Source organism: Rattus rattus, chromosome 1, assembly GCF_011064425.1.
Source record: "Rattus rattus isolate New Zealand chromosome 1, Rrattus_CSIRO_v1, whole genome shotgun sequence".
NCBI classification, from domain to species: Eukaryota; Metazoa; Chordata; class Mammalia; order Rodentia; family Muridae; genus Rattus; species Rattus rattus.
This window is the reverse complement of record NC_046154.1, coordinates 228205827-228232883: the sequence shown is the minus strand read 5'-3', so window position 1 is coordinate 228232883 and position 27057 is coordinate 228205827. Positions and strand designations below refer to the sequence as shown.

Below are 27057 nucleotides of genomic sequence, written 5' to 3'. Positions count from 1 at the left end.
TTGACTCCTTTCTGGTGTGGCAGATTTTTTAAAGTGATATGCTAATATTCTAAAAAACTGAAGTCCTGAAAAGAATACACACATGGAGACTTAAACTACTGTTTACTTTGAACAATGAAGCAAACGGTGCATGAAATGAACTGTTGGGCACATTAAATCTACAGATTTTAGACTTCTTATATGGTCACTTCTCAACAAGTAATAGTACCTTAAAAAACGGTTTGAGTCTAAGAAGAACTGTGGAATGAAATCCATTTGATGAGCACAAGTACTGATTGAAAAGCGACCTAAGAGAGAGGCTGCTGTCACCCTGCTTGCAGTGTGAAAGATTTTTGCTCCTTCATAATCAATAATCCCAAATGACTCTGAAGGGCTCTGCTGATGTATGAAAGGCACAGAAAAATAATGTGATTGAGGACTGGAGAGTCCGTGGAAAATCAGTTTGGAATTCTTTCAAGGAGTTTTCTTTAGAGATCAGGACAGCGCTGGACTCTTTCTGCTCACTAGATCAAATGTTTAACCCAGATATTTTATTATTAAGGTAATGCGCTTTCGAATCCGAGGGGTGAAGAAATGCAGGAGATGCCTTTGAGCCTTCAGCCTCTTCTTGCATTTGCTTAGAATGCTAAATAGCTAAAGGACCAGAGTGAGGCCCCAGAATAGAAATCGAAAATTAGGCACATGTAAAGACACAGGGTAGTGGGTTTTAATTTAACGATCTGGCTATATCAAGCAGACAATGGAAATAGAATAGAGAAACTAAGGAATAGTTTATTTTAGAGAAAGGAGCAGAGGAAGTAGAAAGGACAAAAAGGTACAAGAGCTATCTTAGATCATGTTTTGTAGAGAAACGTTATTTAGTCAAAGAGAAAATCTGATCTGTGGTCCTCTCATAGTGTCATTGCTCATTTGCATGGACTCGGGTGCTGCCGTCAACTGGGAGAGCTTTTATTCTTATGGGGTTGTTAAGCATTTCAATGGGATCCCACATTTCACTGCCACAAGATGTATTTATGAACAGAACGAGTGTTCTCCATGTGATTCCAGGTTTCTATTTCTGGCCCTAAATGATGCTCCCTAGAGAAGGCAGTCAGCCTTCAAGGCCCAAAAGACAAATCAGATTGGAAGCCAAGGCTGAGCAGTTGCCCATGTTTCCTCTTGGATAAGGTGTGCATTCTAACTGGGAGCAAGGATCTGTGTGTAACTGGATCTTTGTGGCCAGACGGAGAGGATAATGCAATTTTCCTGACAATAATAGTCAGCTATGTACCTGGGTCTCAAAGGGCTGGGATATGGTCCAATGATCTATATCTTTCACACTAAATTTGGGGCGGTGGGGAGCTATAAAATGATACCCACAACCTTTCGTGTTCTCAGGAGTCTGGGCAAATTGTGTTAATGATAAATAACAAGTAAGACTTATTTCGTAGCTGCCAACAAAAATTTCTAAGACGCGCAGTTTTTTCTTCAATTTCCACCTATCCCATGTGATCTCAACAGCAAGGATGGCGGCTACAGTACTAGTAGTAACAGTACCAGCAGGGATCATGAAATAGCCATAACAGTTAGGATTAACACTTGAACTAAAGAGTATGTTTTCCTTTTATGTTGTAACTAAACAAATACTCAGAGCAAACACGTTGAATAGATGCCATGCCCCTGTTTCCATTATGGGGAAGCAGAGAGGTGGAGAAATGAGGTTCCGTCCTTATGACTGCACAGTGAGTAAGCGGGAAAGTGAGAAAGCCGAGATGAAACGCTGGGTATGTGAAACCGTAATTCTGCAGCGTCAGAATGGCTCCCAGGCTCAGCACCCTCCCGTGTTCAGACTTCTTGCAGTTTTCCTTTCACACATGAGCGTGGACTGTGTGCAGTTAAGGAAAGGTCTCTTGTTGCTTGCGGACTCTTTGTTCGATATCCAACACTTCATACAGTGGCAAGCCTTAACAGTTACTCAGCTCCTAGCGATGGCAGAGGGGAGAAAGGAAAACCGTCATTATTTTCAGATTCAGATTTACAGGGGCAAAGCTAGTCATTGCAGGGTGCGCCGTTGCTTGGCTCTGTCTCATGAGTGCATCTAAGTAGCACTCGTTTACCACATTGGGGCAGAAAGAACCCTCAAAGGAATGCTTATTCTGTATTCTCACTTCTAGAATTAGTGTTTCGTGGAGGAAGAAGTTCAATAGCGGGGAGAGTTCCACATGGTTCTACAGTGTACTCGTCTACAGAATGTGTACTGCGTGCATACATGTTAGCTTCAGGGTATAGTGTGCCACATGAGTATAGAAATATTACATATAAGGACTCTAATCAAAATACAGTGCATTAAGCATATCTTATATGTGGCCAAGAGCAATTCTGAGATGACACTTAAATTGAGTTCTGAATGGAAAACCCAAACTATCCCTGAGAAAAGAGCTGGCTTCAATGAGCTGGTCTAAAGTCAGAATGGCTTCAGTGTACTGGAGCAATGTGAAGCGAGCTAGAATTTCTTGGTTTGGGGACCTCAAGACCAAGACAAAGAAAAGGATTAGATACGGTGGGAGAGGTCACTCCAGAGTGGACGACAGACTCTGGGTTTTATTGTAAGTAGAAGGCCATTCAATGTAGGTCCTAGTGGTATTTACATATGTCTCAGGTTTTCCTTCTTCATATTGCAAAAGATGGATTATAAGTTGCCAAATATGGAAATTTGGAAATAAGGATAAATTTGCTCCTTCTAAGTGAGGGGTATATGATTTGAACTAAGGTAGAATTTAGTGTGTCAACCGAGCTGATGTTTTCCACACAGACGCCACAGTCTTGCATGTGTATATGTATATGTATATGGGTTGATAAATATTTTGTAGAGCTAAAGAGAAATATATGAGTTAGACAGGATGTCCAGTATGTGCCAGGATGCAGAAACATTGGTAAATGAGCATGTTTCCATAGGCTTTGAGCATGTGAAGTTTGAAGGTCCTCATGGGCTTCTGAATTATCAAGCAGACAACTTATAGATGAGTCAGCAGTAGGGAGAAATAGTAACCACTTTGTCTCTATTTTTCTGTTTCTCTGTCTCACTCTCTGTCTCTGTCTTTGTCTCTGTCTCTGTCTCTCTCTGTCTCTCTCTGTCTCTCTCTGTCTCTCTCTCTCTCTCTCTCTCTCTCTGTGTGTGTGTGGGTGTGGGTGTGTGTGTTTGTGTGTGTGTTTGTAAAAATTCAGTGTTGGTGTTTTGACAATATTGAAAGCCTGGGCTTGAAATTATCCTGCAGAGAGTAAAAGCATATAGTAGAAGTTTTATGACAAAACGCTAAAGTACACCATACAGATTGAGCAAAGGCAGGAGTAGCGATGAATATAGAGAAAGGGTATCTGAGAAGGATAAATGGAAGTCAAGTAAAGTCTGTGTTTCAAAATAAAGTGTAGAACTATTGTACCACATGGGACCACCAGATGACCTGACTGAAAGTATGATGCTGAAATTAGCAATCTACATTCGTGAGGGGTCATGACAGAAGTATTTCAGTAGATGGATGTGAAGGGAACCCAACTATAGTTTGAGTAGTACTGAAGAAGTGGGAAGATGGACTGTTACTTCAAACAACTGACTAAAGTTGTGGGACAGTAACCAAAAGTAGCCATGATAAGGAAGAAATTAACAGATTGCAAAATCTAAGTGGCCAGAAGCAATACAAATGAAATAGTCAGCAAACCTTTTCTGTAAAGGGACAGGGAGTACGTATTTTCATCTCTGCAAGCCACACACACACAGTGCCTCTCAACTTTATTCACCCCAGATTTGTGTAGCATGAAGGCCAATGTGCATGGACAGGTTCCGGCACAACACAATGCTGAGGAAAATTAAGTTTGAGCTGCTCGTGATTTTTCTATTTCATAAAATTTCTGTCTTCTTTTTTTAGTTTCAACCACTTAAAAATATAAAGACAGTTTATTAACTTGTAATATGCAAGAGATTGTGTTTGGTCCATGGTCTCCCTAATGTAGGGAGAGATGGTATAGGGTATGTGAGGAAGGCATTTTTTGCTAAATGTAAATGTTCAATATCTGGGCCATTTACCTCAATGAACTAAAAGCAGAATCTCAAAGGTATTTGTACATCCATGCCCACTGAAGTATCATTCACAAGCTAAAAGAGTAAAAGTCACCCCTATTCCAACTCTGTCACAGAAATACTGACATAGACACAGGAGTGTGGCATCTTCTTGGAAAATATTGCCTAGATCCATACACTATCCTCCAGCTTACCTCAAAGCACAAGTGTTTCCCAATCAGAGGGAGGAAGCCCTCCTGATTTCATAGCCTCAGTTCTTGTTATATGGTATCAGTCCTCCTTAGTATGAGGAAGGTAATGCTGAGGAATTGTCCATAGTTAAATGAATGGGTAAATACAGTGCAAAAATGTATGGGCAGGTGATGATTTTTCAGCGTCAAAGAAGAAGCTTTGAAGCTGGAGGGAGGGATCAGCAGTTAAGGATAGTGATCGCTATTCCAGAAGACAGGGTTCAGTTGCCATTGAGCACTCAGTGATTCACGGATACAACTCCAACTCCAGAGTATGTTGTGCCCTTTTCTGCCAATCTTTGGCAATACATGTCCCTAGTATCAACTCATGTATGCAGGCGCAATGCCATAAACATAAAATAAAAATGAATACAATCTCAAAACTATGAGGCATTCTGGTACATTGTATGACATGAGTGAACCTTGAGGACACTATAATTGTTAAACTAAGACACCCACAAAATTTCTCTGATCATATATGGATGCAAGGTCCTCTTAGTGGTCAAACTTACAGAAACAGCAGGATATTCATTACGGAACCTGGGGGAGAGGGATCAGAGTGCTTCCCTTCAGCGGGCATACAAGTTGAAGATGGAGTGCATTCTAGAGATGGATGATGATAACAACCCCACAGGGAATGTGTACTCCATACTATTGAACAGTATAGTTGGTGTGATGAAGATGCCACAGTTCATGCCTTTCGCATCAATTAAAAACATTTTGAAACAACTGGAAGGTTCTGTATTTAATAATAGAGGTTGAAGAAAAAGATGGCAGGTTAAGCAGCCGAACATGAGTTTTAAAATTAGGGAGTAAGAGCTATATTTTAAATATATACAAAAAAGTAGTAGTGCTGGTGTAAAGAGAAATTAATCTTTACATTGACTGGGATTTGTGAATACCTGTTAGTCTGGAAGAAGTCTCATAGCTAAGCACATTTTCATGAAATCTCAAAATGCTTATTTTGATTTCTGCTTTGGTGAAGGATATGTTTCTTACTTTTGTGTTGTTTTGTGGTGTGAGTGTATCTGTGCATGTGCATGTGGAGGAGGAAGGGAGAGGGAGAAGCAGTAAGAAAGGGAGATAATATTAAATAAACATCAAGTTTGATGGGTAGGGAGGTCAAGAGGGAGGAATTGGAGAGGAGAAATGTATGAGCAAAATCTGTTGTACTAAAAATATTCCACAATAAAAAGTCATTTGAAAATAGAATAAAACTAAAACCCTACATCCTGCTAGAAAAGTAAATAGACAAGAGGCAGTGAATGGGTGTGAAACTGTCCTGGCCTTCTCACAGGGCTACTTGGTGGTAGAAATACTAGAGTAATGATGTCAGTGCTGTAAGGAAGATTGTTTTTCAACTTAGAATTACACATTTAGTCATTGCATTAACAAATGTGAGGGTAGAATAAAACCTTTTTAAGACATGCAAAAGTTTCTTATGAAATGTCTTCTGCTTATGTATGATTATGAAAAAAAGTAGATTATTAATCAAATAAAGATCCATAATTATTTGTTCAGAGGAAAATGTGACCATAAAGATGTGAACCTGGACATGGGTTATGGAAAAACAGTTCATAAAATTAATGCGCTATGCTAACAAAGCAAGTCCTCGATTATTTCTTTCTTCAGTGATATAAAAGCAAGTACTTAAAAGTCAAGTGCAAATATACAAGAAAATGGATTTTCTCATTTATCTAATAATTCACCCTATGTTAGTTTATCTTCCTGTTGATCATATACTGTTAGTGAGATTTTCAAAGCTCCATCAATCTTAGCTTCTTAGGGTATTGAATTTCAATTGACTAGTCACTGGGCTAGTTTGGTCCTGTGTGATTTAGCTTTAGATGACGTGACAAAGAGTCACAGACTGGGTGGTTTAAATGACAGAAGTATATTTTATGAGTGTTGTGGAAGTTGGAAGTTTCCACTGAAATAATTTATCATTTGGCTGAATAGTTGACAGCAAGAATCCATGGAGCTTGGAGCTGAGGTATTCTTGATTAAGTTTAAGTTTAAGACTAGAACTGTAAACTTCACACAGACATTATGTTTCCAGATTTTGGAGCTTGGTTCTCTATAACCCATTCTCTACTGTAGTAGAGAGTGCTTTCTTTTTAGGTCCAAGAGTAGGGTAGACTCGAATTCTGTAGGATTCATTATCATCTGCTTTCTATAAAAATCATGTAAATTAAATATTTTAAATAAAACATGAAATAAAATGAGGTTCTTATTTCAATTTATGTTCAATTTTACATTATGGATAGAATAGATGTTTTCATTGTCCTTTTACTTGTAATACCACTAAAATAAAAATTTATCCCTGTCCAATTATATTGCATAGGAAATGTGTCCTCCATTCTTAAGTTAAGTGGAAATGGCCAGAATAGAGAAACAAATTATTTTCTCTGCCCTAGGCATACCAAGACAATGGTATAGACTTCTTTGTTCACATGTATCATAATTAAGTAATCAAGAAAGCAATGTAGCACCAGGAGTAACAATAACATAATCCACATTTCTGACCTTTCTTGTTCCATAAGGTGTATCAAACTAGAGTAGTACTAAGTCTGTATGATGTGTAATTTTGTTGCATACATACTCAGTGCATTCATAAAGCTCATTAGCAATGACTTCATATGTGCTGCATGCCTTCTCTAAGTTGATTTCTCTGTAAGTCAGATGCGGTTGGTGCTTCATGAATTGTTGGAAAGGTTCAAGATGATTTTTCTGGAGTCTCTAATACATTGCTTCTAGTACTATGTTTGGAATGACCTTAGAAGTCTCTTCTGCCACATTCTCCAGCCCTCTTTGGTCAGGCTTGACAATGCATGTTCTCACAAAGATTTCAAAAGAATAAGGAATGCAAAAAAACATGCAAGTTCACTCAAGAGTTCATCTCATTCATGAACGAACATTATTTATGTCTTGCTCTTTCATCAAGGTAAGCCACATGGCCTCAGCTTATCCAACAGACTCAAGAAATAGGGGAACAGATGCAAATTTATTACTGAAAGCTTCTAGTCATATTGCATCCGATCCCTTTGAAATGAAGACATTATTGTTTTCAATCCACTCTACTGTCATTTTGGAGTCATTGTCACAGAAGTGTACAATGATAATAATACTATTCAGTAGCATTGAATAGTAATGGTTCATATTTTTTCATATGAATTTTTCTCATACTTTTCTCCACCTATCATTCACCTAAAGTCTTGCTAATAGGACATGCATAGAGTGTATTTATCCCTTTGTTTGCGTGTAGTACACATCTCTTGAAAGCTGTGTTCATCTTTGTGGTTGGGTGGTGGGTTTTCCTGCTCTATTAAGTCAGAACTGACTCAAAGTACAGTGTGGTCCTTTCTCTTTATCTCTCTTGACAAGATGAGTAACTGAGCTAATAGAAAGAACAGGCCTTGATAAACAGAGCAATGCAGGTTGCTAAATGCAACATGTGTCTTGTTGATTGCCTCTTTATTCTGGGAGGTTTCATTGTTAGAAACCTCACTGTCAACAGCATGCACATTGGGGACACTAGATTTTGCCAGCCTAGCTTACAAGCATCCCCTGGTAACACTGTCAAGCAGTATCATCTGCACATCTGAGGAGATTTGCAGTATCTGCACATACAGGTAAATAATGTGTCTTTATAAATAGCTGTGTGAATACTTGCAGGATCTGAGATCTGTCTTTGGTATGTCATTAGGACACTTAGTACAGAACTGTACCTGAAAAGAGGGAGTGAGTCTTAGGCAGAAACCAGTGAATAACTTCTCCAGAAGTCTACAGAGTCATATTTGTGTAGTTATCAAAATAAATAGGATTGTCTGATTAAGAAAAAACATATCAAAACATACTCAAACCATACTTCATTTGGTATCTTTGTTCTTTTACCATCTCTCCTTCTTAGTGTATTTTCTTGCTTTTCCTCCACATCTGTCTTTATCCACTGTTGTCTAAATCCTACTTCTTTAATAGCTGTATTTCTATCTCTCTTTCTTTTAAGTTCATTTTTTATTCTTCTCTCATATAATACATTTCCCCCTCCCACTATTTCCATTGCCCCCCACCTTCCACCTCCCCCAGATCTAATCAGTGTCCCTTATACTATTTCATTGTGCCCACAACTCAAGTTGTCTGGCCTCTGAAGAGTAGCAGTGCTCACTGTGCCATGCCAAATGAGGCTTGAGAATCCATACATTGGGAAGCATATGAATGCCATCGAAGATAGATTAATATATTCTATCTGAACACATAGTATGTGTGGATTCAGGCACTATTTAAATGTCTTAGATGAACAATTTCTATTGATTTCACATACCATAGGGTAGGGATTATCTGTAATATATTGAAGTGAGAAGCATATTCAGAGTGGTCCACAGACTATCTCAAGATCCCTAGTAGTAGTAATTGACAGGGTTGGCCTTCACTGCAAGCCTTTATGGCTCCAAATGCCAAACTTCTCTTGTCTCATCAGTCTCTGTGTCAATCAAAAAAAAAGGAGACTGGGAGATGTGAGCTGTGCTGCAAAGAATTATGGTGCTAGCCAACTGCATTTTTTTCTGCAAATTCTGCAACTTCTGCTCAGTCAGTACAAGAAAAATCTAATGCGAAGAAAAGATGCTTCAACCCGAGAATGTCAAGAGCACAGCTGGGACTTGAACCAGTTTTCTGACACTTTGAGGATATAGGAGCCATGATGTATGGTGACATTCCAGACAATTCTCCCATTTGTTCACCAGATGATTATTGAGTGCCTTGTACAGCGAGCTGTTCTAAAACTTGGAATTTCTCACAGAATGAGAAAGACCTCAACCCTTTTGCAAGGTACAAGGCAATGAGATGAGTCATGTGGTAAACAGTAGATAAAATGAGTGGATTTTGTAGGGTGCATCATGGCTTGCCACAGAGAGGGAAGTAATATGAACTGGAAGGATCAGAAGGAGGGATGTTGGATTTCTAAACAGAGAGACAGGGATGGTAATCCTTACAAAAAAAGAACATAGGAGCAGAGGCTTATGGAGGTATTAAATTAGACATGTATGTATAGGAGAATTTGAAGCAAAATAACTTGGCATTGTTGGCACTTCTAAATAGTAAGATAAAATAGTGAGATAAAAATGTATTACAAGAGTATAATAAAAATGGCATTGGGTAGGGAGATTGAGTGAAGTCTTTTCTATATCATTTTAAATGTTTAAAATAAAGACTAAAGAAAAACAGAATTCAGTTGGTAGACTGAACCCTCAGATACAGTTGGCTGGGTATAGCATGACACATCTTCCAATTGAAATGATAACAGAAATGGAATTTGATGTACCTGAACCTAGGTCCCTCAGGTTTCTCCAGTAGATTCTATGAGGACTATAAGAGAAACAGATGACTCTATGTATAAGAGGAGGAAATCTTGATCAGTGTGGAATCTCTTGGATCAATCAGATGATGTGTTGAAAGAGACAGATGGAACAGTTTGGGGTGAGAGAATGGGACCTCCATCTTGGATAAGTTGACTGTGATGTTATGGACTGGATGTGCAAAATGTCTATTACACATTAGAGCCAGTAGTGTAGTAAAAGAGTGAGCTGGAAATATAGTTTGGGATTTGTCAGCCTATAATGAATAGGTAATTTCATATAGATAATTATGAAAGCTGTGGAGTTTTAGGAAGAACCTGGAATCTGTATCCATGTTTGTTCGGGTTTTGTGTAGCAAAAGCAGTGAGAGGGAGGAGGAGGGGAGCATGCAGTTATCTTCAATTTCAGGAATGATCGGCAGTCCTTAAGTGAAGTCCCTCATTCCTACATGAACACACACCCATGCCCACACAGACACGCCCACACGGACATGCCCACACATACAATCACATACGCATATGAACCCACGCATATGCACACTTTTTAATATATTTCTCATATCTAAGGTTTTAACTATTATTTTAGATTTCTTAAACTGAATTGGACTCTTGTGGTAGATTTTTAAACAGAAACTAATTGATGGCTCAGATGTCTGCAGACTCACTGTGCCTGTAAGTCTGCAGCACCAAGGGGTGAACAAGGGCATGACTGAGCTCCAATGTGGAGAAACAAGAGAACATTTCAGGCCATCCTATATTCACTTTTTTATGTATTTTAATGTCCAACACGGTAGTCTTCTAGAACAGTGGTCCCTTAGCCTTCTGTCTTTAACCCTCTGTTATATTCTTAAAAGTTCGCAAGCCTCACAGAACTTTTATTTTCATGGCTGGTACAACAGTGGGAGGACAGCCAACAGAATGGTTAGTGAATGTTTGGAATGATGGATTGAAACCTAAAAAAATTGAATTGGGGTTTAGAAAAATGTGCCTGCCAGACACAACAGCTCTAGTTTGAATTCAGTTCACTGGAAGAAGACTCAAAAGTTTAGACTTCCTGTAAATTCAGCATGAGTCAATGGTGTGGCTCAATGAAGAGCTAGATTTCTGCTTCTCAGTAGTATGTATGCGTGTGTGTGTGTGTGTGTGTGTGTGTGTGTGTGTGTGTGTATGTATGTGTGTGTTTGCATGTAGAAAAACACTAAGGATACTCCCATTTCAGAAAAACAAAAAAGAAGTATGAACAAATTACTGTAGCCAATGGAGAGTAAAAGTTTTCCAGCCCATTTTAAAAAGCCAGTGAAGCCATACTATGTGTTTGAAGTGTTGCACATGTTGCTGTTAACAGAGGGGTTCTACACAGTTGAGAAGTTTGATATCATTCTGGTGATGTTCAACACATAGCTAAAAGATGAAAGGTGGAGTAACACTTCTCTTGCATGCATGCCATCAACCAATAAGACGTATGTTCTGCTTCGTTTCCTGGAAATATTCTGGCAAGGAGTTGTCTTCTCTTTGGGAGGCCTGTAATTTAAGGGCTGTCATAATATATTTAGGTACAACCTAGAATGACCATAGGAAGTGAACCTTATAGGTCAGGGAGATAGGTTAGATGATAAAATGCCTAATGGACTTGTGAGCATGAGAACCCTCATTAGATCCTTAAAACTAAAACAAACAAACAAACAAAGTTAGGTAGCAGATACTTAGGATCTCAGCTCCAGGAGGGAAGAAACAGATGGATCCCTGAGCTCACTGCCCAACCATCCTAGTCTATTTAGTAAATCCCAGGCCAGTAAATGACCAGTCTCAAATAGCAGCCAACCTTATCCTCTGGCTACTACATATATTTAACCTACACATATGCACATGCACACATGTACATGCACACAAAATAATATTTAAAAAATAATTGAACTTCATAGACTGGCAACTGAATATAATAGTTAAAAAAACTTCACAATTTTCTGCAAACCTCTTTCCATGATAGAGTTAAAGTGGGCTTTATTGGCGTTTCTTTTTAAGTTAATTATTTCAAGTGTTGTGAACTATCACATTTCTTTTTCATATTCAGAGATTGTTTCCTTAATAAATGAGCATTTAAAGTCTCTAAAGTAGACATTGTTTATTATATGTAAATGTGTGTTTTCTTCTCCCCTCTCTTTTCTTTCTACAATCTTGAGTATGATCACACAAGAGCAATCAGCTAAAGAGAACAGGAGCTAAAGCATGGGAATGTGTTGGTTTGAATAAAAGTGGCCCCCTATAGACTTAGGTTTTGAATACTTGGGTATATGGTGATGGGAAAGATGGAGAAAGATTAGGAGGTGTGTCCTTGTTTGATGAGGTGTATCACTGGGAAGGGTTATGAGATTTCAGAAGCCCATGCTATTCCCAGTATGTTCTCTCTGTCCCACGGTCATGTTAGATGTCAGCAACTGCTCTAACACATGATGCCTGCTTGCTGCCATGCTTTCTACCACAATGGATATAAACTCACCCCTTGGAATTGTAAACCCAAAAATAAACTCTTTCTCCTTTAAGTTGCCCTGCCCTTGGTGTCTTATCACAGAAATAGACAAGCAACTAAGACAGGACACTTCAGGAAAGTGAAGGAAGGAAGCTCCTACAGCTTCTATAATGACTTATAATGATGCTGGAGTCATATTTACCACTTTCTGGTAGTCATCTGTAAGTCTCACTTTGTCCTGCCAACGACTATGAAAGAACTAAGCTCTCTGGTCTTTCACAGTCAACAATTTAGGCCTCATACAAGCTCATCCAGTAAAGACTTTACACAGTAATTACATGCTAGCAATTACAGTGTTCTCTTATAACTTGAAACCAAGCAAATTAAGAGAGCATTTGTATTGCACAAAAAGATAAGAGGTAACTAAATTAAAAAATAAAATCTGCTCTTAAAGGCATTTTGTAATATGTTTCTTCAATACTAAGTTTCTTTAGAGCATTTAATTATTTAATTGCTTAGGAGAAAAGTTTCATTTTTTTCTTGGCAAGCTTGAAATTTACTACATAAAATGAAATGGAGGGTGGCACTGAGTTCCTACTATTCAAATACATGGTTTCATATCTCACAAATCAATGGTGATTAAACATCATGACCCTATTTATCAGCTGATTCTTAACCAAAGTTGCATTGTGAAATTGTTATTACTCTGCTACACATTAGCTTGTCAAGGTGTAGCATTAAGGAGTCATAATGATAGCGCTCTAGTTTTTAGATTTCCTCTCCTTCCACTTCTCTTCTGTAGCACCAGGACAGTCCTCAGTCAGAGCTCCATCCCAACAGCAATCAGGTTTGGAGAGTAATTACCATAAACTGATACCTTTGAAGGCTGACCCTTTACTTCTGTGTGTGAATTGGAACAGCAGACTAGATCTATCCTCATGCATGAGATTAGCATATGGTCCGCTGCAGAAGGTAAGATCAGGACCTACACAGGTGTCTCATCCTTGTCCTGACCTCCTTTCCTTTGCTTTCCTGTGTTCACACTTTCTCTGGCTAAACACACATTATAAATTACTATAAAACATAGCTGAAATGATTGTATCAAGATAAATTCAAATAAGAATAACTTGCAATTAATCATATTTTGCAAACGACCTTTCCCTTGAGGATATGAGTCTTGCATAAAGTCTCCCTGTAAAAGAGAAAGGAAAAGTGCGTGGAATTTCATTTTGTCAATATAAAGACCAGAACTGGTTTAGAAAGGAAATGTCTGGAATCCTACTTCATGTCACAATGCACAGAGGTTAAGATAATAAACTGCCTCGGGCCTCTTTCAGGGCAGCAAAACAAACCAAAAGTGTCTCTGGGGTTGTAAACTGAGGAATAATGTGGTAGAACTGAACATACAGAAAAAGAACTGGGGTAAATGTTTTTTTAATGTTTGCCTTTGGGCAGAACTTTTTTCTATTAGTTTACTGTTCGTAGAAAATACAAAATCTTTTATCTTAGCTGTTTGGACTACTATTATTTTGGTTTAGACTCCTACTGTGAGGGAAAAAGAAGACCTGGCAGCTATTTTAAAAATGAGAAAATGATTGTGTAGTAATGGATACAAAGAAGAGTGTGAACACAGGAAGGCAAAAGAAAGGAGGGCAGAGGAAAGATGAGACCCATGCAGGTCCTGCTCCTACTTTTTGCAGAGGGCAACATGCTAATCTCATGCATGGAACTATAATAGATTCACCCTATTGTTCCAGTTCACAGACAGAAGTAAAGGGTCAGCTCTTCAAAGGCGCTAGCTTATGGCATTTACTCTCAAAACATGATTGCTGTTGGGAAGGAGCTAATGATGATGCTACAAGAAGCTCTGAGGACCATCCTGGTACTGCTGAAGATAAGTGGAGGGAGAGCAAATCTAAGCTAGAGCGGACTGGAGATTGTTGTCAATATCATTACTTAATTCTATATCTTGACAAGCTAATGTGTAGCAGACTAATAACAATTTCACGATGTAGCCATGGGTAAGGGTCCACTGATAAATAGGGGCATGACTTTTATTCACCATTGGTTAGGGAGAAACGAAACAATGTATTTTAATAGGAGAAATTCGATCCCATCCTTCATTTCATTTGTTTATGTTTACATGTGGGCATATCCCAGTAAGTTTGCACAGTCTCCAACTCAAGTTTACTTCTTTCAAGTCATACATCACCAAATTTATAATTAATTGTAATAGGGTGTAGTCGGGAGGGAAAATGAGGAGTCTCCTTGGGTATTAGCTTCAGAACCACCGAGTTTATGATTAAAGACATATATTTAAGATAAGCACCAATAGGGGCTGTTGCTGATCCTTTGAGTTGAGTTGACACATTTGGGTAAATCATTCTCTGAATCCAGGCTGAGGGGCTCGAGTCCTCTGTTCCTTAGAGAATAAGCAAGTTAAAGGATGACCTTTCAAGAGAAGGAAGTTTAATGTATTGATGTATAAGCAACTTCAACCTCCTGCCTTCCCCATCCTAATTTACAGTCTTCTCTGACTGGTTTATAGGAGTCTTCAAAAAATGTGATTAGTTGTACTTGAAAGAAACTTACAGGAGTTTCAGGGCAATGATGTGTCAGCTATAAACTCATTCAGCTAATCTGAGGGGAAAGTTTTAGAGTAGGAAAGAGCCAGATCGAGAGGGGCTGAGTTGTGAAACATGCTACAAAGTGCATTTCTTCCTAAAAAGCCCTCAAATACTAGCATTTTTGATCATGTGAAGGAAAGAATGTCACGGCGGGCCAATGAAAAAGATTAAACATCCGTATCAAACAACAGCAACCATAAAACCATGTGCTCACTGGAATTCTTCAAACCCAAAGATCCCTTCTCTAATCAAAATTAGGAAAACAGTTCATACGTTTTCAAATAGAAGAAGGAAAATGGTTGCATCCTTAGATGGAGAAAAAGGGCGGTTGGCAGAGGCAGCCATATTTGATGTAGCCACATGAGCTCAGGGGACCACAGGCAAAAGTAGTCAGACTGAACCTGAAGCCTGCTGCTGACTCGTGAGTCACGTCTAAGAACACTAATTGAATGGAAATCATCTCCGCTCATTAAATCATTCAGTTGCTCTTTCTGCCTATACTTGCCAACATCCATCTTGTTACTCGCAGGACACTCAGGGAAGTGCAGTGATAGAGAAGCTCTTTCCTTATCTCAATACTAGAGTTGTAGATCAAACTACCAAAAATCCTAGTAATGAGCCAAGAATTGATTTGGAACATTGAGAAGCTTCTCCTGTATGGTGTCTGTGATCCTCAGCCAGAGACTCAAGACTTGGGGCTACAATTCTCTGCTGTTTGTTTGTTCATGTGTTAATGATTGATGGCAGATGTCAGGAGAGGGATTGACTGAAACTCCTACATATGATCTCATAACATGGTCTGGATTTCCTCACAGTGTGATGATTGAGCTCCAGGTGGAACACTGAAGTAGAAGCCAGATAGAAGCTGTGTCTTTTATGACCCAGCCTCAGGACTAATATAGCATAAATTTCACTGTACTCCATTGGTCAGGATGCTCACGTGCCTGGCTGAAGTTTAATTGCCAGAAACATTAGCTGCTAGTATCAGAAAAAGTAATTGTAGTCATATAACAAAAAGTATATATACATTTATTTAAAAATATACATACATGACATCATTTTACAAAATTATAACTAAATTTGATAAGCATTAAGAATTACTACAGATGTCTTAGTTACTTTCCTTTTGCTGTGATAAAACATGTACCATTGTCAACCTTGTAAAAGAAATATTTAATTTGGCTTATGGTTTCAGAGAGTTAGATTCTAAAATGGTGAAGGGAAAGAAAAACTGAGAATTCACATCTGGATCTATAACCACAATGCAGAGAGAGAGAGACAGAGACAGAGAGAGACAGAGAGACAGAGACAGAGAGACAGAGGCAGAGAGAGACAGAGAGAGAGACAGAGACAGAGAGACAGAGGCAGAGAGAGACAGAGAGACAGAGACAGAGACAGAGACAGGGAGAACTAGAAATGGCTCAAGGCACACACAGTGGAACATATCCAACAAAGCCTTCTAATTCTTCCCAAATAGTTTTACTACCTGGGGACCAAGTATTGAATTGTAGGAGTCTATGGGAGCCTTTGGCATTCAAATCATCACACGTCACTAAATAAAAAGTGAAAGCATTGTTTGTAATTATTTTGTATGTGATGACCCAAGGAATCATTTCATTAAAAACATATTAATAAAAAGTGTAAGTGTTGCATATTCCCTTCCCTTCTCTCCATTTCTTGGTGAATATATTATTATCTTTATCATTCTACCTTAATAATTTTTTTTCTTAAAATTGGGACACAGTGGGCGAGTAATTCAAAAATTTTATAAAACAAACTAGATAACACTACAGAGGATACATTTTGTCTCAGAATTTCATTTCCATAAGTAAAGGTTAATAAGTAAACAAAGAATAATTGCATGGCAGACCTACTATTTTCTGTTGAATGTTCTGAAACTGAGCAAGTCTTTCTCTGTAAAATAAAAATAAAATTTTAACAAGTGCTTGGAAGATATAATTCACACTCCTGCCAATTTGAGGTGTTCTCCTTACCTTAATCTAACAGGGTAAAAGAAGAATATAAGAAAATAAGGGCTCTCTGTACCAATAAACGTCTCTGAAGGAATTCTTGATATTTCAGCCCTACTCTTTTGGCAAACACTGGTCCAGAATGATAAAAATAAAATTATTGATGTTGGTGGTTTCAGCTAGCCTAACCCAAGTTTCTGGAATCCATGGGGGAGACAACAAAGTTACAGCTTATTAATAACTGTGTTTGCAGTCCACCATTTATCAAAGGCTGGGCCCTTCTCACCCTGGTTATTTAACTTATTTTTATTTTTATTTTTCATGACTTATGATCACTGGAAGATGCAGTGAGCAGTAAAAGGCCTTGACTAGTTGGCTTCTATATAAAGCCTAAGGATTCCCATTATCTTATTACCATTCCCCACATGCTGGCAGAATTGACTCCTTGCTTTCACACTGTGGCATGACTAATGTTCCTGGGCTCTACAGGACCACCCTGAGTCCAGAGCCCCCAGGCAGACTAGCACTTTTTAGTATGCTGGTATCTAAGTTCTCTAACATTCAGTTCCGAAATAATTATTCTCGCCTGCTGGGCCAAGTGCTATAGTAGGCACCAGGAGGTTCAGAGAGGAGACCTAGACATCCCCAGCTAACAGAGAAAAGCATTTGGCAATGGCTATTTTACCCCTAAAGCCTTAGGTGTTTGCTTAGCAACCCTATTATCTTGTTGCTAGAATATTTGGAAAATTCTACTTGCGAGAGGTTTTCCCAGCAGAAATAATAACCCCAAGAACAAATAAAATTTTACAATGCTGTTTTTCATTCTCTCTCTCTCTCTCTCTCTCTCTCTCTCTCTCTCTCTCTCTCTCTGTGTGTGTGTGTGTGTGTGTGTGTGTGTGTGTGTGTCTGTGTGTGTGTGTGTGTGTGTGTGTGTTCAATATTGAGCAAGGTTGCAGAAGTTAGGGGAAAATAAGAGTCATGTATGTCTCTTCAGAGAATTCAGGCTATGGCCTTTACCTAGCACACTTAGGATGTTGAACATAAGTGCCTTTCTAGGCGTGGGGCAACATTAACATACCTCTTTCTTTCTCCACAGTCAGCTACAGTGAAGCTGTCAAAACCAGTGGCCCTGTGGACCCAGCAGGATGTCTGCAAGTGGCTGAAGAAACACTGTCCAAATCAGTATCAGATCTACAGTGAGTCATTCAAGCAGCATGACATAACTGGTAAAGTCTGCAGTATCCAAGGCTCCTCTCGTTCCATTCCCCTCCCCTCCCATCACAATGGCCGTTCTCTACCCGTACACAAAAATCTTCCTGCGGAAGTTTCCTGGTATAACTTTTCTTTAAAATAGGTAATAAATTCCAGAAGGCATGAACCATGATTTGAATGAATCAGGTAGTTAGTGGATGAAAGTAGGTTTTGAATATTTAATGCAAGTATATGGGGCAGACAGAGTTGGTGGATCCTAGAGTAAACAAGAATGCCTCAGTCCTGGTGAAGAGAGAAAGTCGTTCAGGTCAACTCGGTTGGGGATTTTGTGAAGATGCAGAGTTCCTCTGTGGGAGAATCTTTCCCTTTTTTCTCTCATTAGACCAAGCAGATTGACTTTTCTGACTGATTAGCTACACGTGTGTAACTGATTATGTGAGAGAGTCAATAGTAGAAAGTCACTTTCCCTGCCAAACCAAGCATATCCTGTCACACAAAGTGAGGCCCACTCTGCTTGGTCCCAAACCAAGGGTGTCTAAGTTTGTAAAGTGAAATTGTCACTAAGATAAACACGTTTAAATCACATAGTGAAACTACTTTTCTATCACAGATATGAAAACCTTCCACTGAAGAGATAAAGAAGGATTTGAAATCAGAAAAGCAGGATGGTAGAATTGCTGCAGAGGCCTTTGCTATCACTCCTCTTGGCAGGAGATGGCATGGGTGAGGAAGTGAATATACCCACCCTCATGCCCACCACTACAGCAGGAGGAACATATCTGGACTTCACTTGCGACTCTGCTGTCTGGAGCAGATCTCACACCTCCCTAGATAAAATTTGGAGGGGGGTTATCAGAGTAAATTCAATGGCACCCCTGAGCCATAGAGAAACAAGTGTGAGGAATATCAGATATAGGGGAGAGTGTCATCAAGAGCAGCCCCCATCATGGCTATCTTACATACTTCACTCATTAAGGAAGGCTATCATGGAAACAGGGTTCTAGACTCTCAAGATTTTTGAAACTGTATATCTGGATCACTTTAGAGTCTTACTATTTAAGTAACGAGTAATTACACAATAAACATGTCCAGATATTGCTCAAGCTGATTTAACAAAGGGTGAAATCCTAACTCAAAAAGAGTCATTTACTGTATATCCCCAAACCACTGCTAATGGCCCTTTAGAATGAAATTCCTAGAATCCTAAAGGAAGTGAGGACACATAGCGTTGAAGTGTCTAGACTTGATATCCTATCCTTTGTCTTAAAGTATACCTATAAGAAAAGCCCACAGAGGGTCTGTTGATCCATGCCAAGAGTGATCAGTCTATTAGCATCCATTTGCTTGGTAATAGTTATCTCTATCAGATAATGGCTGTTTATTGTTCCTTAACTCCTGCAAGATGGTAATGGTACTGCCTCTTCACAATCTTACTGGAGAGTGGAGGTCTCACTTATTAATTGTGGGAATTATGGCATGCCCCCAGGAGACAGATGAGTCTCATAAAGGCTTATACAGGGAAGATGAACAGTACCCTCAGAGTGAATGACCTTAGCGTTGAGGAAGTAACCAAGTGCTCAGCCAAGTGCCCTGAAAAAAGGAATGGGAACTAGGTGTGTGTCGTACGGCTGCCACGGTGCTCTGCGGAGCTTCTTTGGTATCCACAAAACACCCATTGTGTCAGTAAACTACCACAGGGCTGAGTAAGGTAAAACTGCTTACTCCAGCAAAGAAGTCAACCTCATGTCTTTACCCCCAAGATAAAGATAGTCTTAAAATATCAGAGTTGGGGAAATCAAATGGTATAAATAAGCCACCACGCCAACCACTCTACCTGCAAAACTGTGTTATTTATGTCAAGTCTTATCTAGAGGAGTTCTAAACATTTTTAAGGAAGTTCTCTGACTTCTAAGACCATCCTGTTTTCTGGAAGGCAAAGAAAGCAGGGAATTATTTGGATACTTGGAGGTAACAGCGAAAATGATTTCAGATTAATGTTTGGTCCACAGCTTTTTGTTATTCGCCTCTTGAAAGCCACAGAACACCATCCTCACCCCCTTGAACTCCAACTTTTGCTCCTTTGGATGAGTGTGGTTCCTAAATCATCCCAAGTCCTACATGTCCAGAAACTAACTTCCACAGTTGGGGCAGGATCAGCCTCCTTGATGGTAGAAGTTATTGGAATCCCAGTGCCTTTGGAGCCATGATGATAATCAGGGAAGAGACACTCATAAAAACTTACTGTGGGAGGAGAAACTGTGTGAGGGGGCACTGGGAAGAGAGAGTGGACTGATATTGAAACATAAAGTGAATAAATAAATCAATGAAAAAATTAGATGGGGCCAGGAGCATCGCTAAGTTGGTAGAGTGACTGTCTCGGCAATACAGAGGCCTGCTTTTGGTCCCCAGCACCACAAAAACCAAGTGTGGTTTCACACATTTATAATCTTATGACTCGGGAGGTAGAAATGGTAAAGTTAGAGGTTGGAGGTTATCCATAACTATTTAATGAGTTACAGGCTAGCCTGGGATACATGAGGCCCTGCATCAAAACAAAACAACAACAACAAACAAACAAACAAACAAAAACCATATAATGTCATGGCAACCCTCAAGAGCCTGTGCAGCCAGTAGCCTGCCTTGGGGAGGTGACAGAAGCTGTTGCAGGAACAGGTCAAAGCACAGAGATGCAGCATTACCTTGTGATTTTTTTGCAAGTTGCTCATTGAACTGCAGTTTGCTTCACTTTTATACAAGGGAGGTGGTTCCAGTACCTCCCTTGTGGTGCTATTGAGAAGGGTGACCACAGGACACATACAATTAAAGTATGGACTGGTGCAGTTTTTCTGCGTGCTGTTCTGATGTCAGAGAAAACAGACTGAACATATGAGTCGTATTGAATTCATTGAGCTCTATTATCCTGCACACTGCGAAAGGAGTGCCCAAAGGGAAACAAAATAGTCAGGCCGGGTACACACACTCTACTAATCTTAAAAGCTATGAAAGAGATTATTTACCTGTCTGCTGAAGGAGGCTGTTTATTTATTTTTCTTAAAAGAAGGATAAACGGTTTCTTGTTCATTGAGGGAGCATGTCCTATCAATGTAACATATGAACACCCCTTGATTTCGAGCGAGGTAGCCAGTCCAGTGATGTTAACCAAAATGAGCATTTTCTGAGTCAAATCCTCCTAGATGTACCTCACCCCAACCTTGAAGGCACGGTAACTGCATGATGTTACACGAGCTAGACCCCATTGGTAGCGTGAGAATGATGTTTAACTGAAAGGGTCACTGGGAAGATTAAATGGGGTGATATGTGTGAAAGGCCAAACTTAATGCAGAGAAATAGTGAGCATTCATCCATTTATCAGAAATTTATCGAGCATTTACCACTCAGAGGGCTTAAAAAATAAGTTAATAAGGTAATTGGTGATCCATGGGGGTAGGGGTGGGGGGCAGTCTGTGCCCTTAAAATACTGTCACACCATTTGCATTATCTGATTCTGACTGTAGAGAGATATTTTGCAGTTCTGGGCTGTAAATAGTAGTGCACTAACTTCCCACTTTTGTCTGCACTTTGCATTGGTTATTAATTTTAATTACTAATCTGATATCACTTACTAATGATCAACAGTCCTCTGAAAACATTTAGTGGAAAATTCTGTGTTTTCAAGCAATCACATTCATCTCACTGTTAGTGCACTGTATTGTTTTACTGCTTATTGACAATCTCTTCTTCCCCCCGTTTCTAAGTTCAGCTTTCTCACATACCCACAAAGGAAAATACATGATATATTTAGGGCTCAGGAGGGAAGACCTTGAAATATTGTCCCTGGAGAAAAAGAAGGGGATTTTGCTAGAACAAACTTTTTAACGGTTTACATGTGTATTATGTCCCACAGAGGTTTGCTTGGCTTGCCAGCCTCTGTGGAAACGTGGCCTTGCATCTGCATTGATTTCACATATTCCAATTTGCAATTGGGTCTGCTGTTGGGTTTTCTTTTAAATTAATTTATCAGCTTACCAGTTTCCTCAGTCATGAATCAAATAAAAATCTTAAACACATACTAATTTTAGTATGAAGGAAAGATTTAAACTTTTTTAAATAAGATCCCACCCAGTGGCCCAAGTTCATCTCGAGCTTGTTAGGTAGACATACCTGGCCTCAGGCTTACAGCCTCGCTTCTCCCTCCGTCTCTGAGTGCTGGAATTACAGGAGGGTGCCATTATGCTCATCTTGGTTTTTAATGCTCGGACTGAAAATTGCACAGAACTTCTTGAGTTCTTTATATATTTTGGCTATAAGCCTTCTATTGGATGAAGGGCGGGAAAAGATCTTTTCCCAATCTGCAGGTTTTGTCCTATTGAAAGTGCCCTTTGCCTTACAGAAGCTTTTCAATTTTATGAGGTCTCATTTGTCCATTGTGATCCTAAAACATGAGTCATTGGTGTTTTGTTTAGGAAAATTTCCCCTGTGCCAACATGTTCAAAGCTCTTCCCCACTTTCTCTTCTATTAGATTCAGTGAATCTGGTTTTATGTGGAGGTCCTTGATACACTTGGACTTGAGTTTGTACAGGGAGATAAGAATAGATCGATTTCTGTTCTTCTACATGCTGACTGTCAGTTGAAAACGCTGTCCTTTTTCCACTGGATGTTTTGGCTTCTTTGTCAAAGGTCAAGTGACTATAGGTGAGTGGGTTCATTTCTAGGTCTTCAGTTCTATTCCACTGATCTCTCCACCTGTCTCTGTACCAATACCATGCAGTTTTTATCATGATTGCTCTGTAGTACAGCTTGAGGTCAGGGATGGGTGATTCCCCCAGAAGTCCTTTTATTGTTAAGAAGAGTTTTTGCTATCCTGGGTTTTTCTTATTTCAGATGAATTTGAGAATTAGTCTTTATATCTCTTTGAAGAATTGAGTTGGGATTTTGATGGGGATTGCATTGACTCTGTAGATTGCTTTTGGTAAGATGGCCATTTTTTATTATGATAATCCTGCTGGTCCATGTGTATGGAAGATCTTTCCATCTTCAGAGTTCTTTGATTTCTTTCTTCAGTGATTTGAAGTTCTTGTCATGTAGATCTTCCACTTGCTTGGTTAGAGTCACACTGAGGTATTTTATACTATTTGGCACTGTTGTGAAGGGTGTCATTTCCCTAATTTCTTTCTCAACCCACTTATCCTTTGAGTAGAGGAAAGCTACTGATTTGTTAGCGTTAATGTCCAATCCAGCCTGTTTGCTGAAGTTGTTTAACAGCTTCAGGAGTTCTCTGGTAGAATTGGAGGGAGGGGTGCTTATGTGCTTATGTACACTATCATACCATCTGCAAATAGTGATATCTTTACTTCTTCCTTTCCAATTTGTATCCCTTTGATCTCCTTTTGTTGTCTAATTGCTCTGGCTAGAACACTGAATACTAGAATGAATAAACAAGGGGAGAGAGGGCAGCAATGTCTTGTTGCTAACTTTAGTGAAGTTAGACTCCATAGAACTAAATACCCCAAATAATAATGAGGAAGGCCTTGTTGGACACCAGTGGAAAGAGAAGTCCTTGGTCCTGCCAAGGTTGGACCTCCAGGTAGGGGAATGTTGGGTGGGGTTGGGGTGGGGGAGGGGCGGGAAGGAGGATGGATGGGGAGAGAAACACCTTTATAGAAGGAGGGGAGGGGAATGGGATAGAGGGCTTATGTCCGGGAAGCCGGGATAGGGGCTAACATTTGAAATGTAAATCTAATAAAAAAAAAATTAAGAAATCTAATTAAAAAAAAGAAAGAAAGGCACAGGAGCAAAGAAACAAAAACAAACAACATAAAACACAACAAAAGCCCTACAATTTCACATATATAGATTTTATATATGCATGGGTGTTTTGCCTACACATATAAATGTGCACCAAGTGTACCAAGTGTGACCACCAAGGTCAACGAGAGTGAAAGAGAAGTGTGCCAGCCAGTTGTGAGCTGAAAACTGAATCTAGGCCTTCTTCACCAACAGCCAGTGCTCTTAGCTACTGAGCCATCTCTCTAGTGCTCCCTTCTCCCCAATATATTTTTCAAATAAAAGAACAATGTGTCTCAAAAAATGGGGTAAAGAAGTAAACAAAGAATTCTCAACTGAAGAATAGCGGAGAGGCACTTAAAGAAATATTCAACATCCAAATCAAAATAACCCTGAGATTCTACCTCACACCAATCAGAATATCGAAGATCAAAAACACAGGTGACATCAGATGCTGGAGAGGATGTGGGGAAAGAGGAACATACCTCCATTGCTCCACTGGTAAAACCACTTTGGAAATTAATCTGGCATTTCCTGAGAATATTGGAAATATTTTTACCTAAAGACCAAGCTAGTGGGCATAAACCCAAAAGATGATCCAACATATAGCAAAGACATATGCTGCACTATGTTCATAGCAGCCTTATTTATATTAGCCAGAAGCTGGGGACAACACAAATGTCCCTCAACAGAAGAATGAATACATAAAATGTGGTACATTTACACAATGGAGTACTACTCAGCTATTAAAAACAATGACTTCATGAAATTTCCAGGCAAATGGATGGAACTAGACAATTTCATCCTCAGTGAGGTAACGCAGACACAAAAGAACACACATAGTATGTACTCACTGAAAAGTAGATATTAGCCCAAAAATTCGGAATACCCACAATACAACCCACAAATCATGTGGAGCTTAAGAAGAAGGAAGACCGAAGTGTGGATGCTTCAATCCTACATAGAAGGGGGAACAAAATAATCACAGGAGGAGGAGGGAAGGAGGGTCCTGAAAGAGAGACAGAAGGGAAGAGAAAAAGGGGGATGGGGTGGGGACAGGATCTGGTATTGGAAGAGACAGGAGAGAAATACAGAGTGTCAGGGAATTGAATAAAAATATGTAGTAGTGGGGGGAGGGGGGACTGGGAGAAGTCATTAGAAAGTCCCAGACACCAGGGAATCAAGTGGCTCCCAGGACCCAACAGGGATGACATTAGCTGAAATATCCAGCAAAGGGGGAGCTAGAAGCTGTAGCGACCACCTCCAGTAGATAGGCACGGCCCCACTGGAGGGGTGGGGCCACCCACCGGTCTCAAAAATATTAACCCAGAAATGTTCCTGTCCAAAGGAAAGACAAGAGACAAAAAAATAGGATAAAGGCTGAAAGAAAGGCCATCCAGAGATCTCCCCACCTATGGATCCATCCATCTGCAGACAGCAAACCTTATACTATTGCTGATGCCAAGAAGCGATTGCTGACAGGAGCCTGGTGTGGCTGTTCTCTGAGAGGTTCTACCAATGCCTGACCCATATAGATCCAGATACTCACAGCCAACTATTGGACTGAGACCTGGGACTCCAGTGGAAGAGCTAGGAGAAAGACTGAAGGAGGTGACAGGGATTACAACCCTATAAGAAAAACAGTATCAACTAAGGGATCACCCAGAGCTCCCAGTGACTAAACCACAAGCCAAAGAGTATAAGTGGAGGGATCCATGGATCCAGATACATATGTAGCAAAGGATGGCCTTATCTGACATCAGTGGGACAGGAGGCCCTTGGTCCTATGAAGATTTGATGCTCCAGGTTAGGAGGACATTAGAGTGGTGAGATGAGAGTGGATAGGTGGGTGGAGGAGTACACTCACAGAGGCAAAGGGGAGAAGGGAGAAGAGGGAAAAGATGAGGGGTGTGGAGAGGTAACTGGGAAGGGATATCATTTGAAATGTAAAAAAATAAAATGATGAATAAAAATAGATAAATAAAATTAAAAAGTAAGAAAAAATATTACACATAACCTTAAAATAATATTGTATTTATACTTTTATGAACAATTCCACTGTTTTGAGATTTTTCTTATTGTTTCAAGGAAACTCTAACTGGATTTTCAGCTAAGCTGAAAAATCTAAGAAAAGGTATCTTTTAACCCACCGGTGTTTTAAAGCTTTTATAAATTTTCTATTAGGATTCCCGATAATTCTGTTGTGCTAAGAAAGCAGCTGCTATGTTGTGACAGATGTGCTTAATCAGACGAGAAGTGACTTGTGTTAATTCCCTGTAGAAACGTTCTTTAGAAGAAATAAGATGGTTAGAACACTGGAGAGACATTAGGATATATAGATTGAAATCATCAGATTAAGCTTAACGGGGGAAAAAATCACGTATTTTTCTCTGCTTGCAAGATTCTTTCTATAGCTTCTTTGGCCTGGTTTGGAATGCTAATGAAGAGGCTCTATTGGGACCCGGTGTAAGCTCACAGGCAGCTTTCAGATTCTCTTTTATGCACAGTTAAGAATCTTTTCAGGTTGGAGGAGATTTCAGCCCCTGACTGTGTCTAGTATTCTGATAGTAGTGGCTAAGTCACTTCAATTTCTCTGGCTTCAAACCCAGTATCAGTGAGGGCTCTTTCCCCTGCCAACCTTGAAGACTTAATTTCATGGGCAAAGCACTTGCAGCTACCCATAATATAAAATATTTTTAAAAGCTACCTTGAATATGTATGGAGGGTTTCTGGGGTCTATCTAGTTCATGCAACAGCAATGCATTTCTTTACGTTACTGCAGGAATAGAGAACCTTTGAGTATCCCTTGCAGATGTTTCTTATTGATTTTTACTATTTATCAATGGTCTTCCACATAATAGATCAATTCCTTTAAATATTGGGATATGGGGGTAGTGGAAGGGCTTCTACCTTAACCTTTCCTCTCAGTTAAAAGTATCCCAACTGAGGATAAGGGTTAACACAGAAATACAAAACTGTTCAAGGTACAGAGAATAAACATCAGTGAACACAAACTGGGGAACATCTGTAAAAAACCCCCTCTTCAAGACTCAGTGACCCTCACTGAGGAAATGGCTGAAAGATCTTAAGAACCAGAGGTTGGCAAAGATCAGAATGAAACAGTGTTTTCTGAGCCTGACAGGAGGAACACTTGCACTGATGCGCTCACAGCCGCTGTGCTTGTCTGCGTAAGACCCAGATAAGAGAAAGCTACTCAACATCCTCACATGGACAAGGACAAGGACCCATGAACCCTCACCCCTGAGCAAACTGCTATGGATCGGTGCATTCCAGAGTAGGAAGAGTCGGTTTTCTTTAAGACTGTGACTCCTGGTAGTCAACCACATTCCAATGGATGG

The 27057-nt window shown here is 39.6% G+C and overlaps 1 protein-coding gene across 2 annotated transcripts in view; it reads left to right on the top strand.

The window, feature by feature from the left end:
- The window catches only part of LOC116911400 (sterile alpha motif domain-containing protein 12-like), a 184693-nt gene extending 164918 nt beyond the window's left edge, over positions 1-19775 (top strand). For both annotated transcript variants that reach the window (XM_032915371.1, XM_032915364.1), the window contains exon 3: positions 17798-19775. In XM_032915371.1, coding sequence (XP_032771262.1) covers positions 17798-18055 — 258 coding nt within the window. In that variant the 3' untranslated portion in view covers positions 18056-19775. The remainder of the gene's footprint in view (positions 1-17797) is intronic.
- Positions 19776-27057: the final 7282 nt, after the last annotated feature.